The 14,635-nt window shown below is 51.9% G+C and overlaps 1 protein-coding gene and 1 long non-coding RNA gene across 2 annotated transcripts in view; one reads left to right on the forward strand and one right to left on the reverse strand.

Moving 5' to 3' along the window:
• The window catches only part of PKDCC (protein kinase domain containing, cytoplasmic), a 35,759-nt gene extending 32,053 nt beyond the window's left edge, over positions 1-3,706 (reverse strand). Inside the window, exon 1 of the mRNA XM_032102875.1 lies at positions 2,647-3,706. Coding sequence (XP_031958766.1) covers positions 2,647-3,309 — 663 coding nt within the window. The 5' untranslated portion in view covers positions 3,310-3,706. The remainder of the gene's footprint in view (positions 1-2,646) is intronic.
• Positions 3,707-5,209: 1,503 nt separating this feature from the next.
• LOC116441224 lies at positions 5,210-8,059 on the forward strand. The gene is made up of 2 exons (XR_004238972.1): positions 5,210-6,095; positions 7,603-8,059. It is a non-coding gene; the product is annotated as an uncharacterized LOC116441224 (long non-coding RNA).
• The last annotated feature ends 6,576 nt before the right edge of the window (positions 8,060-14,635 follow it).

A 14,635-nucleotide genomic window follows, 5' to 3' on the forward strand; every position in this document is an offset into this window, starting at 1 on the left:
TAAGAAGCAAAGGCAGGAAAGCTCCCGGCCCTCGCTGGCCCAGATGTGGTGTCGTGCCTTCGGCATCTGTAACCAGTGCGGTCCTCCTGCTCCAATGGGAGCTGAAGCGCCTGTCAAAAGCCAGAGGAGGGAGGAGACGCTGGCTTTTGAACTGATTCCTCTGCCTCGGCAGCAAACTCCGGACAGTGAATTCTATGCCCTGGACCGGCTTCTGCTGAAAACAAGTTAAAAATCATGAAGCCAGCCGATCCTGTCCTGAGATTTTAACAGAGGCATAATCAATATATTTCATGTTCACCGGTGCCCATTTTCCACATCGGCTGTACGACTCCTGCACGACACCAGAGACTTGCTGGTGGCCCACGGCGCTGTCCCGACAGTGTCCAGATAGCTCCTGTCAGGTCGATATTTACCGCCTCCTTTCAAGGTAATGCCTTATCACACGTTTGGCCCTCACTGAGGCCGCAGCACCCTGGCCCCGTGCGCCCCTACAGCGCGGTGTGTTCAACAACCAAGGGCGGTGACGGCCGGGGGGCGCGGGGGTCTCCTCTCCGGGCCTGGCAGCACCGCTGGGGCTGATACAGCAGGAGGCCAGGCAAAAGAAAACATAATGACAAAATCGGAACGAATCTGAAAACGTGTGTCTGATTTAAGTGTAATCTGTTTTTCAATGGGGTGGCATGTAAATATGAAGCCCTAACTGACAGGTGGGATTTTTGCCCATGAGAGCATTTTCCCAGCACGGAGGCTGGGCGTGTTTCTCCTGGCGCTGGTGGAAGTGCCTGCTCATCCTCCAGCTGCTCCTGCCCCGGCTCCCCCCGCCATGGGACACCCCGCATCTCGCCTGCACTTCCCCCTTCAGAGTCCACGTGACATCCCGGCCCGGAGAAGTGAATTACTGTGGTTCCTCCACAGCATCCCGGAGCGGAGAAGTCAATAACTGCGGCTCCTCCAAGGTGGGGGGGGAGCGGGGCGCCGGGCAACTTCGGCAGAGCTGCCAGAGGATCCCCCGCCCGCACCTGCGCGGACAGACAGCGCACCCCCCTTCCTTTTTGTGAAGGGGACGGTTCCAAATTAATGCCAAATTAATCCTTCCAGAGAAGAAAACTACGCACAAGTAACACGGGAAAGAAACGCTACTGCCTACCAAAATGACTCAGCTTTAAAAAACACATGCTTCAAGTTCAACCTGGCCAACTCGCTCACACTGAGAAAAAAATAAACAAACAAAAAAAAATCTTGGGGGGAAAACAAAATCCTCTCAGAGCTTTCCTGCTGTCAATGCAACCAGTAACGATGGCTGCACCCAAGCAGGGCTTTTCCAAAAAGAATTCATCACAGAGTAAGAGGAGCAACTAATATTCTTCCTAGGAGCACAGGTTTTTGTGGTTTGCAAGATGTTGTTCTCCCTATGCGTTATAGTTAGACCTGGCCTCACAGAGCAGAGTATGGAAGATGGAAGGGAAGGAAGGGAAGGAAGGGAAGGAAGGGAAGGAAGGGAAGGAAGGGAAGGAAGGGAAGGAAGGTTAATATCTATTTTCTTGTCGTGGGTAAATCATGACTAGCCTTTCTTTGAACAGTATATGAAACTCGAGAGCTTTGATCGCTGGGATCTGAAGTTCTCGTGGGGGAGCTGGTACTCCTGCTGCAGCTGCTAAAGAAGAAACACAAAACTCCTTTACCCGGTTCAGTTCAAAAAGCACCTACTGTGAGACCGTCTGGTCTAACGTTCATTTTTTATTCTACTGCAACGCTCATGCTATGCGAAACGCAATAGGAATTTCCATACCAGCATTTACATCCAAATGGACCCGCTGAGATTCATGCTGATGTGTAACAGCCCTACAATGCAGCCCCTTCTGGCAAGTGCCGCGGTGCCGGCGCACCGGCCAGCAGGACTCCCACCCGGCCTGTCCTGGGTGAGCCCCCCTGGGCTGACCCGTGTGCCGGGGCTGCGCGGATCCAGCTGAGCCCGCCGGGAGTCCCAGCAGAGGCTGCCAGCGGTGACCCCGCCGCCGCCTTCTCTCCGGGAGCCAGCGGCGCTTGCATTCAGGCCGGCCTTTATTTCCCGCATTCGGGGAGTGCTTTTGGATTTCCGAGTCCTTCCTCAGCCTCTCCCTCGCCCCCTTGCTCACCTCAGTATTCATTTTGTTTACGAGGAAGAGGGATCAGAGCGCGAGCCGCCGGGCCGGCCGCCGCGGAAGGATGCCGGGCAGGAGGGGGAACGCGCCGCATCCCGCACCGCTCCCGGCCGCGCCCCGGGCCCGGCGTGCCCCGCCGGGGCGATTCATTTGTCGCCGGGGGGTAAGCACCGCCGCTGCCAGCGGAAAGCGCCCATCGATGCGCCTTCCCGCGGACACGCGATGGGGAGAGGAGGTACGGAGCGGCCGTGCCAGGGACATCTGCTTCGGCGACCGCCACCCCCACCGCGCCTGCCGAAGGGGGTGCGGCTACCCACGGAACAGGGGACGGGGGTGTGTGCGCGAACTCCCGGGAGCTCCGCGGCACGGTCCCGGCCCGCTCCCCGCGCACACCGTGACCGGCGGCGGTAGCTCCGACAGGTTGCCCGCAGCGGGACAGAGAAAGCCGGGGAACAGCAGCGCGACCCACCCGCCCCGGCGGGGCTCCGCGGCCGCACCCGCGTACCTGCAGGACGTTGGCGTGGCGCAGCCGCTGCAGCAGGATCATCTCTTTGACGATCTTGTAGGCGGCCAGGCGGTAGCAGTCCCCCAGGGCGGAGAATTGCCGCACACAGTGGGCGATGTCGTGCCCGCCGAAGTCCACCGCCTTCAGGGCCACGGCTAGCGTGCGGTTGAGAACCGCCTTGTAGACCGCCTTGGTGTACCCCGAGCCCAGGTACTGCACGCCGCTGACATCGCGGATGTCGCGGCAGCCCAGCAGCGGCGGCTCCAGCGAGAGTTCGGCCGAGGCGCCGGCCCACGGCCCCGCCGCCGCTCGGCCCCGCGGCCCCGGCGGCCGCGGCTGCTCCGCCGAGGTGCGCGGCGGCGCCAGGTCCATCAGGCGCCGCTCCCGCGGCCGCAGCGGCCGCCGCCCCGCCGCCGCCGCCCGGTGCTGCCGGTAGCGCAGCACCTCCTCGTAGCGCTCGCGGATCTGCCGCGCCAGGGCGGCCTGGCCGCCGCCGATCTCCTCCTCCGGCGGGTAAAGGGGGGCGCCGGGCGGGGAGGGGGGCAGCTCCTCGCGGGGCGGCGGCGGGTGCTCGGAGCCGGGGATGAAGAGGAGGTTGAGCAGGGTGCCCAGGAGGAAGGCGAGGCAGCAGCCGGCCGCCACCGCCGTCTTCCTGCGCCTCATCGCCACTTCGCTGACGGCTTGTCCAGCCTTTCGGGCTTCTCTCCTCTCGCCCCTTCCCCGAGAACCAGCTCCGAGGCTTTTTTTTTCTCCTTTTTTTTCTGCCCTTTTTTTTTTTTTTCCCCTCCCGGCTATGCCGGCGGCAGAACGGACCCGGGCGCTCAGCCGGAGCTCGGCCCCTTACGACGCGCCCGCATGACACTTGCCTCCCTGCTTTTAAGGCTCTGAAGCACTTATTATTAGCGGGACACGGGGCGGGCGGGGGGATCCCCGTCCCGCTGCCCCCGCCGACGCGCGCTGATTGACAGCCCGGCCCTTCCCGCGGCCCGGCCGAGCAGCAGGGGGGCCTGGGAAACGTAGTCCCCCCGCAGCAGCCCCGCCGGCCGCCGGCGAGCCCGGGAGCCGGGACTACATCTCCCAGGCTCGGCTGAGCCCCCCGGCGGGGAAGGCGCGGAGAGGGCGGGACGGGCGGGCAGACCCCCCCGACGGGCGCTACCGGGCGGGGCGAGCCCTGGGCGCTGCCGCCGGGCGGGGAGGGAGCTGCGTGGCTGTGGTTCTTCCCACGCGTGGCCGCGCAGCTCGGGGAAAGTCGCGCCGGCAGTGGTTTGGGCGGGATTCCCTTATTCCCCTCCCCGGCAGCCACAGGGCTTGGGGGGGTGTGTTGTACGAGCACCCACGTACCCACAGAGCCACACAAAGGAGAGGGGTACGATGTCTTTTCCCCACCAAAATAAAGCGAAAGGAGGCGGCTGCAGCCGGGAGCTGCGAGTTCGTCATTCGGAGTGAAAATTGCAGCGGTCGCGCCCCCTCCAGCCGCGCCACAGCGCGGGCGCGGAGGAGAGCAGAGAGGGGATGGGGGTGCGTGTCACCCACTGGAAAGAACAGCCACAAATCACGGGCTCGGCAGGGGGTAGCCCCTGCCCTGTTGGAAATGTGAATTGCAGGGGTGAGTGCTAATGACATGGTTATCCATCAAGCCCACATTACGATGCTGTTAGCAACTAATTAACAAATACAATCAGCCCGCGAAACTTCCACAAAGGAGAGACCATCAACAAGAGAAAAGCCGTAAAGAGTCAGGCGAGGCAAAGTTCACCACAACAGAAGTGGGAAATCATTTCCAATAAGGGAAAGGGACGAGACATTTCGGTAATACACATCGGACAGACTATACGGGGAAAAAAACAACAACAACAACAACAACAAAAAAAACCAAACCAAAAAAAAACCCCGCAGCCGCGGTTCCCGGGAACCAGCGATAAGTGATCGTCAGCGTTTCCTCCAGCACTGACAGAAAACGGAGCTCGGGGAAACTCAGTCCCCAGACCCCGCCCGTCCGCTGCCGGCGCCCAGACCCGCCGTGAAGCGCCCGGGGACCGGAGGCAGAGGCGAAACCCGGAGGAGGCGGGAGGAGGCAGCCTCGGCAGGGGATGTGCAGACCGACCGTCTCTCCCAGCAGCCTCGGAGCCTTTCTGTCGCTGCTTCCCGAGAGCCCTCCGCAGGCACCGGGAGCATGGCCCACCCGCGGCTCCGCGCACGGGGCGGGCAGAGGCTCGCACTGCTGCCGGACCAGGCGCCCCATCCCCGCGGGACTCTCGAGCCTGGCACCAACCACCGCAGAAAAGTGACGGGAGGGCGCGTAATCACCAATTAAAATAAAAATAACAACTGGAGGGGGGGCGGGGGGGGGGGATTCTCTGCCCCCGAAGGGACAGCAGGCTCCCGGGCGCCCAGCCCAGCCTCCGCGGGCGCGCCGCTCCCGCAGCCCGCTGCGCGCCGCCCCGCGGTACTCGCTCCTCCCGCCGGGACGGTGCCACCTGCCCTCCCCGCGGGCGAGGGGACCACGGCTCGGGGGGAAGCTTTTATGGATGGGGTGGGGTTTTTGGTTGGTTGGGGGTTCGGGTCTTCTTTTGTTTCTTTTTGGGGTTTGGGGTTTTTTTCTTTTCCTTCAGCGTTTCTTTTCTGATCTATCAGGAGCAGCGTTTTACCTTCCAGAGGCAGCCCGTTCCCGCCGCACTAAGTGGGATTTTCACGGGTGTAGACGACGGGTTGTAGGCCGGGAGTTTTAATTTTTTTTCAACGTAAAGGCGTTCATAATGGTAGGAAGTGCATTTCCAAAGATGTAGTGACACCTGCAGCCCTCCTTGTTTTGAGTGGGATGCCCCCAGCCCCCGCAGGCTCGGGTTGCGTTCCCGCGGTAGGTGTGGGAGATCTGAACGCAGCTGACCTCCCCCGCTACGGAGCCCTTCCTCCGCCGGTCCCTGGCAGGGCAGAGGGCTCTTGGAGGGACGCGGTCCATTATTACCCAGCCGGTCATCCCAAGCCGTGCCTTGCAGGCCAAGCCAGCGCGGAGGGGCCAGCGGTGCGCTCTCCCCGCTGCCCGCCGTCCTGCGCGTCCTCCGGGGAAATCACGGCGATTTGCCTGTGCCTTTGAAGCCTGCACGCTCGGCTGGATTTACGGCTTGGTTGATACAAGCCAACACTTTTTATTATTGCAGATAAGAGTCAGAATATAGCCGCGCTCAGTCGGGGCGGTTGTGCAAACCCACGGAGCGGGCGGTCCTGGAATCGCTACCAGCGAGCGGTGTGAGCTCAGCGGAATATTGTTTACAGGCCAGGCCGACGGTGACCCGAGGCCAACGGGCTCATGGAGCGGGGAGCCGGCTTCTCCGAGGGGCCGTGCCCACCACGAGAGCGGAGTGTGGCCCTGGGGATGCTGTGACCCCGTGGGGGTGGCTGAGGGCCCCGGTAGAGCCAGGGCGGAGAGAAGAGAGGTCTTGCTTTGCCAGGTACCTCGCAGCCCTGGGTGTTTGGAGGAGGTGCACACATCCCCGAGGCGGGGGCAGTGCCCGCTTTTCTTGCAGGACGGGAGGAGTAGGGTCCGCAGCAACACGGGGGTTCGCCCGTGAGCATCCTCGGGCGGCCCGGAGGTTGCGCGCCCGCGGAGGCTGCGCGCTCACCGTGTTTGCGCCGTTTACAGGAACACAACCGGACTGCAAAACAGATGCTCCGCAACAGCGGGCCACCTGTTTTTGACATCATGCTCCGTCTCAAAGCCGGTTTTCTTCATTATATCCTTCCCGACAGATACCATGAAATACATCACTCATTTAGATATGGGAGCCGGCCTCTGGAGGACGACTTGCGCGGAGCACTTTGATGTTGAGAGACAGATTTCAAAAGATAGAAAGCCCCTTCGATGTTTCTAATTACCCCGCGCCCGGGGCCTGCCACTGATTAGGGCGGCGGTGCCGGGGTGATGCCGAGGCGGGCGGCCCGCGGGGGCACAGCTCGGCCCGGCTGGGCGGGGAGGGGCGATCCGCCTCCTCCATCCGCCGGCCAGGGAGAACGGCACGGCTGCATCAGCAGATGCACTGAAGCCAGCAGCGAGCCGCGGCGATCAGCCCGTGCTGGCATGAGAAGGGGGAGCAGCCTTTGCTGCATCCCCAGCGCCTCTCCGCCGCGGGAGGAGATTTGGGAGCAGGCGGGATCTGCTCCCGCAGCCAAGGCCCTTTTGCAAGAGGCTGCGCTGAAAGCATTACAGCCCTTGCTAACACTTCTGCTCATATGCAAGCCTTTTATCTCCGCAGCGCTGTTGGAAAAGCTGAATCACCACGGAGAAAGTGAGGACTGAGGGGTATTTTTTTCATATGCAACAAGCTGCTCTTTATTTAATCCTCACAGCCCCTATTTCTATCAATATTCCTAAAGCTGAGGGATCAAACACAGAAAAATTAAAACCATGCTACCCCACTAAATAGGATTAAGATCATGGCAATACATTGGCTGCTCCTTGGGGAAATAATTTTGTTGCTGCAGGAGCCAGGGCCATCCCGGAGGCAAAGTTTGTGTTTCAGGAATGGGTGATGGAAAAGACAGTCGGGAGTCAGCCTCCAAACCCAGCCAGGAGCCACCTCAAATGCCCGTGCTCCTGTACCCTTCTGCTCCCAGCCCAACTACTTGGGCATCACTACTCTATGGAGTCGATAAAATTTGCTAAATTTTATACCTGTTTTATCCCTCCATTATCCCTGTTTTATTCTCACAAGCAGGCATCTTCAAGCAAGTCCTTTGTTGGTCTCAAAGGATTTTGACTCCAGGTCCCCCCCCAAAAAATCCCACATTTTCAAGCATCGGTAGCTTCAAGATCTAACTTAAAAACCACAAATGGAAACTTGCAGCTGGAATATTCAGAGTTTCTGCTGAGGCAGTTTGTTCTTCCAGAACTGTCCTGTGCTTACATGATTCCCCTTTGACACTTAAGGAATTAATTTTTAATTTTTTTTTTAATTTTAGATTACTTCATAACCTTTTGAATTCCTGGCCACCTGCTATGGCTTCTTATGCAGAAGGTGAGCTTTTTCGGAAAGTCCATCCTCAAGACATGAGGCCAGAAGTCTCTTGAAAACAGAGTCTATGGACTGCATGCCTTTTCACTGAGGGGTCTTCCATGTCCAACCTCTTCGTCATTCCCTGCTTTGCCAAGGACTTGTCAGCTTTCAGGGCAGGGTGGAAAGCCTCTCTTAGGGATGTGGGGCCAGCAGTGAACCCTTGCACATGTACATTTTGTAGCCTTTTTTAAGTTTTCTTGCAATCTCTATAGTGCTTTTTACTTTAAACAGGATCTCTTTTTCTGATGTTCTTTCTTTCTTTTCTCTGAGGAAACCCACTCCCTTGTATATTTGAAGCAAGCTGAGATGCAGCCAATTGTATTAGTTCTGGCTGGAGCAAAAATGCATAATGAAACACTGGATGTGTGGTATGAGTCCAAAATAAATGGTCACTAGCAGAGCCAGCAAAAACCTACTCAGATAGCCTGTGAAAAAGGAAAAGCTTGGATTTTACCTGCAGTGCTCTGCATTTTTCCAAAGGGAAAAATGAACTTTGGAGTTTAGAGAGCTTGGGAAGAGATGCTGGGGCACTGAACCTTTTTCATTACATTTGTGAATTGTGATGATTCTTGCATTTTTTGTGAATACAGCATCTGTAAGTGGGAGAAAGTGTTTTATCTCCTAACCTGTTATTCTCAAAGCACAGCAGTTCGGGTTTTATGTGCCAGATGTCAGTGTGTCCTGATTCTTCAGGCAGTTGGGATTAAAGCTTCCCTGTATCAGAGAGGTGTTATAAGGATAACTCCATTAATGTATGTGGAAATCTGGTACTGCAGCGATAAAGACCCTGTAAATATTTACACAGACAGAGGAGCTCATGGAAATTTTACATTATTAGCTTAACTTCATTACAAGGAAGTAGTTGAAAAAGTCAACAGTATATTACATTCACTTTTTTTTTTTAATTAAACATTGACAACACATCTGGTGCTGCTTCAAGCCACTAGATTCAGAGAGTCACTCTTTTAAATAATTTACAGTCTGCAGGGAAATATCAAGTCTCAGGCAAAAGAGGAAAAGAAGCATAGCTGCTATAAGAATAAATCTTGCCAGTCAGACCTTTTACACTTTTAAGAGTTAATAAAATAGTGAGTAAAGAAAAACCAGAGAAAATAATTTATTTGGACATTCAAAAGCCTTTTGATAAACACCCATACAAGAAACTGTTAAGGAAACTTGGTAACCACAAAGTGAGAGGTAAAGCCCTGTCATGGATTAAAATCTGGTTATAAATGGGTGTGGAATAAATGGCCAATTCTAGTAGGGAAAGAGATTAATAATGAGGTGCCCTAGAGAGCGAGACTCAGACCAATATTGTTTAATGCTTTATTAATAACCTGGGGGTGAATAGTGAAGTGGCAAAAGTTGATGTCAATAGAAAAGTACTTAGCTTAGGTCAGGAGCAACTCCAGAAGAATTTAATAAAATGGCAGGACCATATGTAGAAGTATGAGGGCAGCTTGGGAAGTGCCTTCAAAACCTACAGCAGCTCTCCTGCTCCTTCTGGCACATGGGTGTGTCTCCACAAAGCTGGGGGTAGGTAGTCAGAGGACAGGCACTTCCAAGAATCTCAAGTACTTTTTCGCTCCTCTCAGCTGCTGTTTGGCTCCCTTAGTTCATTGTGCCAGGAGCAAAGACTGAGCTCCCACACAGCCCCTCTACCAGTCTCTGAGTAATATCTCCATGAACTCCTCCAGTAACTGTTTTAAAAAGCCAGTGTGAGTTTCTGTAGCTGATCATTCCCTGAGGACATGCCAAAAACTCTGGAGGTCACCTCTCACAGGCATTTCAAAAATTATGTGTTCGTCTGATGAGCATGGTAACAAACCTCAAGTCCACTTAGTCTGAGGATGTAAGCTCCTGAGTGGTGCCTGGCACCTGGAAAAACAGAACCTGCCAGCACAGCTGGGGTGCAAATATCTATATGAGCATAGGGGTCACATTATCTGGTGCATAATGGGGTAAAGGCACAGGCAGCTGCCTGAACTACTGGATGGGTTGTTTAGGTGAGTTGTTTACTCTGTGGCTTCTTCTTCCCACTGATTTCACGTTGGCGGTGTGGCTGTGTCTTAACTGACCCGTGCTCATGTGAAATGCAGCAGCATGAGCTGGCACAGGCCAGAACTCACATTGCAAGGTCTGTGTGTGAGCCTGGTGCACAGACAGATGTACTCACCAGCACTCTGCACGACAATCGATGGTACCTTCTGTCATCTCCGTGCTGCCAGTCCTCAGACCCACCTGTGTTCTGTCTCCGCAGTGCCACCCAAACACAGTGCAGGCTCTTGAAGGTAATGACATCCATGGAAATCCAAACGGCTGGTTTTCACAGGGATTTAGGATTGTTTTGTTTTTTACCCAGTGGGTCATTTCCAAGGATACTATTCTGGAAAAGAAAGCAACTCATAAAGAAAGATTTTTAAAAATCCTCTTGATATGACTTGTAAAGTATTTTGAAGTACCAGCAACAAAAGAAATTGTTTTTAAATCCCCCCTTTCATCTGATGATTTCTATTACATTAGAAATGCCCTGTGTCCCCAGCACTGGAACCCCAGAGGAGTAGCCGGGGCTCTATGCTCAAGGGGAACTGGAAGGCATCACACCCCAGGTGGAAAGGGGGAAGTCCACATGCACATGGGAAGTGACTTACCTCTGATCCTGCAGCAGCCAGGAGACAACTCAAGGCTCTCCTCTCTCAGTGAATCATCAATGCCTTGTCCCCACATTTGTAGTTCAATCCAAGCTCTCCATGGCTTGTAGGCACTCTAGGGATTCTCACCTTTACTGCTTGTTCTTCATAGTCTGAAATGCAAAACCACGCACACATGCACATAACATCTGGTCAGCCTGATAAACAATAACCTAATACTTTAATGCAGGGGGTGGGCTCTTGGTGTGAATAGGCTTCATTTGTGGAGCTTTATGAATTGACATCAAATGAGGACCTGCTCAGAAGTGAAGAAACAGCTTCAGCAGCACTGTTCTAATCACTCAGCATGTGAACCAGGGGTTCTGCTGAGCATCAGGCTGGAAAGGAGCAATTTTACTGGCCAGGCATGAGTGCTGTCTGTGCTGCTGAGCCTCAGGTGCAATTCTGTGTGGCCGTGGCTCATGCAGTTGTTACGGGAGGCAAAATGTTCAGGCACCATCATGGTAATATTTGCAGTAACTATGATATTACACGAGCATAGTGTGCAGTCATGCAAACATGAAGGTCAGTAAATGTTTTTGGATTTATGGCTTAAAACCAGTACATTTCACCATAAGCACCGTCACTTTTCTCCATGCAAAGATAAGCTTTGGGAGCTTGTTCTGGGAATCAGGATAGGCCAGAGTCTAGGGCAACCTGTGGCCCTGGGCAGCTGCAGTGTTAAAGCACGAACGACTGAAACTCAAGTGTGTGACTTCAAACCACTGAGGCAGAGCCCTAGCATTCCTTGGAAGTGGCTGCCCTCTGCCTGCCTCACTGCCCTGGTCTGGGGGGAGGTACAGCTGCTTCCACTGTGTCTTCACCACTTATCTCTTCAGGCTCTGCTTGAGGTCTTCTTGTCTTTCCCATCTTCACCACTGAGTCTCCTTCTCCCACCACACTCCCTTTTTCCTTCATGCAGCCCCTCCAGTCATCCCTTCTGATTCTCCCTCCTGTCAATTGAGAAAATGGCAGTTTCTCAGCCTCCTCCTCCTCCTCTGCCCTTTTGCATACTGCAATGACTGCACACAGTGACCAAGCCACTTCTAGCAGGGCCGTGCTAGTTCCTCTCCTCCTTACTCCCAGAACAATAAGCAAAGGCTGGCATTTTGTTAAACCAGGCGTAATTAATCACCACCAATGTTTTTATTTTAATTCATCTGTTTACACAGTGTTGAAGAGGTTTAGGAGCTGTGAGCTTTTATGCATGATTGTAGAAGATACAGGGGTAGATGTTTTGCCAGGCAATAAAATCCTTTGCAGCAGTAGTAGTTTTTTAGAGGGCTTAAACATTTTTGGATTAAAATCAGCACAGAAATAGAAGGGTTAGACTGGAGAGGTACAGAGGAGTTTGTCTGAATGTTAGTTGTTCCAGCAGCACAGAACAATGGAAAGGAGCAGCAGCAGAGTATTTTATACTCAGAAGATGATTTCTTGCTATCTACCAGTTCACAAAGACATGGCAAAGAGGAAGACCTAGATCTGTGTTTTATTCCTGTGCCTTTGGTATCTACCTCCAAGGATGCTGGCAAGCAGGATAATTGCAGTAGTGGTTCTTAGAGATGGGAATGCGGTACTTTCTATGAAAGAAAAGGAAAGATGTCAGTTCCCTTTACAGCCTTTCCTTTGAATAGACAAGATGTTTGAATTGTTTCTCAGAGTCACTTAAAAAAAAAAGGCATGTGAAAATGTCAGAGAATTTCCTCTTTCCCTTTCCCACCCAAATACAAAATCAAATAAAAGCAAACACATGGGACACAAATACAAGAGCAGCCCCATCTGCACGTATTTGCTGTGATACACAGGCTGTTTCCAGATGTATGGATTACATTTCATCCAACTACTGCTTAAAGCTCAGCCTTAGTGTATACATTGACCAAGTTGGAAACTTCTGGGGAAACTAAAGCACTCAGTGGTCAGGCTCCTGCCTTTGGATATGATATTGGTCACTGCATCTACTCTGTGACCCTTTTGCTATCTCTTCATTCCAATTAGACCATTTTCAAGCCTGATAAAGTATAAATTAAAAGTCCCTGGTGTGTAATTAAAAATGAAAAATAAATTATGTGGGGTTTTTTTTGTCTTTTGCCTGAATATTTTTAAACCAACTGTTGGCATAGTTTAGGGAACATATAGCCCTGTTAGCATGTGCAGTGGAGTACACTCACATGAACACTGCATCATTGATAAAAACCAATTGCATCATGCTAAACAACTTCACAAACAGTTTGGGATTTTTGTACACCATGTGGGGAATACCTCACAAAACGACTTTTCTAGTTGCATACTTGTGTGTGTGGTTGGACCCTGGATGGGAATTTCTCAGACATAAGTATGCCTTCAGTAATAGTGAGTATATGGGTAAGGGGATCACCTGTGCAGACCTGATGCCCGAGGCTGTAATTATTACTGCCTAACTTGGTGCTTAGTGGTTTTGGTCCTGATTCCAATCCTGGTGGTTAGGATTGCCCTGCAGTCCAGGAGACCTACATATCTGAGTCCCAGAGGGACCAGAGTTCATCCCTTGTCCCTCATCTCTTACAGGAGTACTCTGGCAGGAGACTACATGATAGGTTTCCCTCCACCATGAATACTCATAGCGGGCTGAGTATTAAAAACTATTACAGAAGTTATTCTGTACTGCAGTGGTTTTTATCAGCTGCTGCATAAAAGCATTGAGTCAGTCCCTGCTTCAAATATGAATGAAGGAAACACACAGCACACGCATTTCCAGCAGCTGGGGCAGGTTTAACAACACAGAAGGTGGATTTAAAGCCCATTTTTCTGGTGTCAACTTTAGGAGAGTTAATGCACTGACTCACAGATGGGGGGAGATGCCCAGTGGGTTTCTTCCAGGCCAGCCAAGCCCTGAATTGACTGCAGAGTCAGGATGTTCACACCTGCATGGCTCAGCACATGGCCACGGGAACAGGAGCACCCTGCTGCCTTGACTGGTGGAGACTGACCTGCCGACAGGGATTGGGCACCCCTGGGTCAAGGGTTAAAGGGATTTCTGAGGATTCTTCAGGTTATGTACTGTTATTTAGGGGAAAAAATACCCCCCCCCCCCCCCAAAAAAAAGAAAAATTAAAATTGTTTTAATCCTCAAATCTAGGTTAATTCTGGACCCATCTCTCTGTCTAGCAAAATCACATTGATCTCGACTGCTTTGACAGAAATGCTGATAATTTTATATTCTTTGAGCATCCCAATGGGTTGAAAATATTCCTGAGAGATTATTAGGCTCTCAGCTACTGCTCCAATTCACAGAAATTAAACCTTCCATCATCTGGTTTTTATATTTGGAAAATGTCAGCTATACTTCCTATCACGTATATTGTTGCTTCAATGCACTGAGCCTTCTGTGAATTTCAAAACACATAACTCAGCTCTCAAGCATTTCTTTTGTAAATATTGATAATGGTTTCAAGTTCTTTATTAAATAACTTTTTAATGAGTTTGAGGACAAAGAACTATTTTTTCACAGTCTCACAAAGATAAGAATCATAACATATCTTTCTGTACCATGGAACACATGGTCCTCAATACCTCATTGTGCAGCATAGGCTTTCCTCACTTTAAAAAAGTTTACTTAAACAAAAAAAGCCTCAAAATTATGAGAAATAAAACCTAAGCAGGCCATACTAAAATGTCCAAAATTGCATGCAAATGCTATGTGACAGCTTTGCAGGAAGGTGTGTGCTGACACTGGAGCAGCCTAAGAAAGCTCCACGTAGTCCAACAGCAAGAAGAGCTACAAAATGCCACATCACTGCTTAATAAGAGTCAATGTATAGAGCTCTCCTTGCTCAGCATTATTTATTGCCTGTGTTTTTACCAGAAAGGATCCCTGTGTATATGCTTAGGATCGAAGACAATAAAATATTATGATGAGGTTCACCAGGGGTAGTTTCCAGAGGGAGGTTTTTTATCGGTTTACAGGCACGGTCAAAGTCCTGCAGCAGGGCTGCTCTTTGGAGCTGGCTGTAAACAATTTACATGGGAAGGTAATAGGAAATCTTTAGGGTGCCTTGGAAAATATTAAGTTATAGAAATTCTGACCTCTGTCTTCTAGACCTGGCCCAGAGAACTGATGTTTACTAGCAAGTATGGGGCTGTCTAGGAAACTGCACACTGTCAGTGAAAGCGGGGTTATTTTTTAAATACATTTCAATTAAAAGTTGGACTGGGTAGCAGTATACTAAATCAAATATGCTGTACAACTAATTTTCTCTATAAAAAGCCAAA

Source organism: Corvus moneduloides, chromosome 3, assembly GCF_009650955.1.
Source record: "Corvus moneduloides isolate bCorMon1 chromosome 3, bCorMon1.pri, whole genome shotgun sequence".
Classification (NCBI taxonomy): domain Eukaryota; kingdom Metazoa; phylum Chordata; class Aves; order Passeriformes; family Corvidae; genus Corvus; species Corvus moneduloides.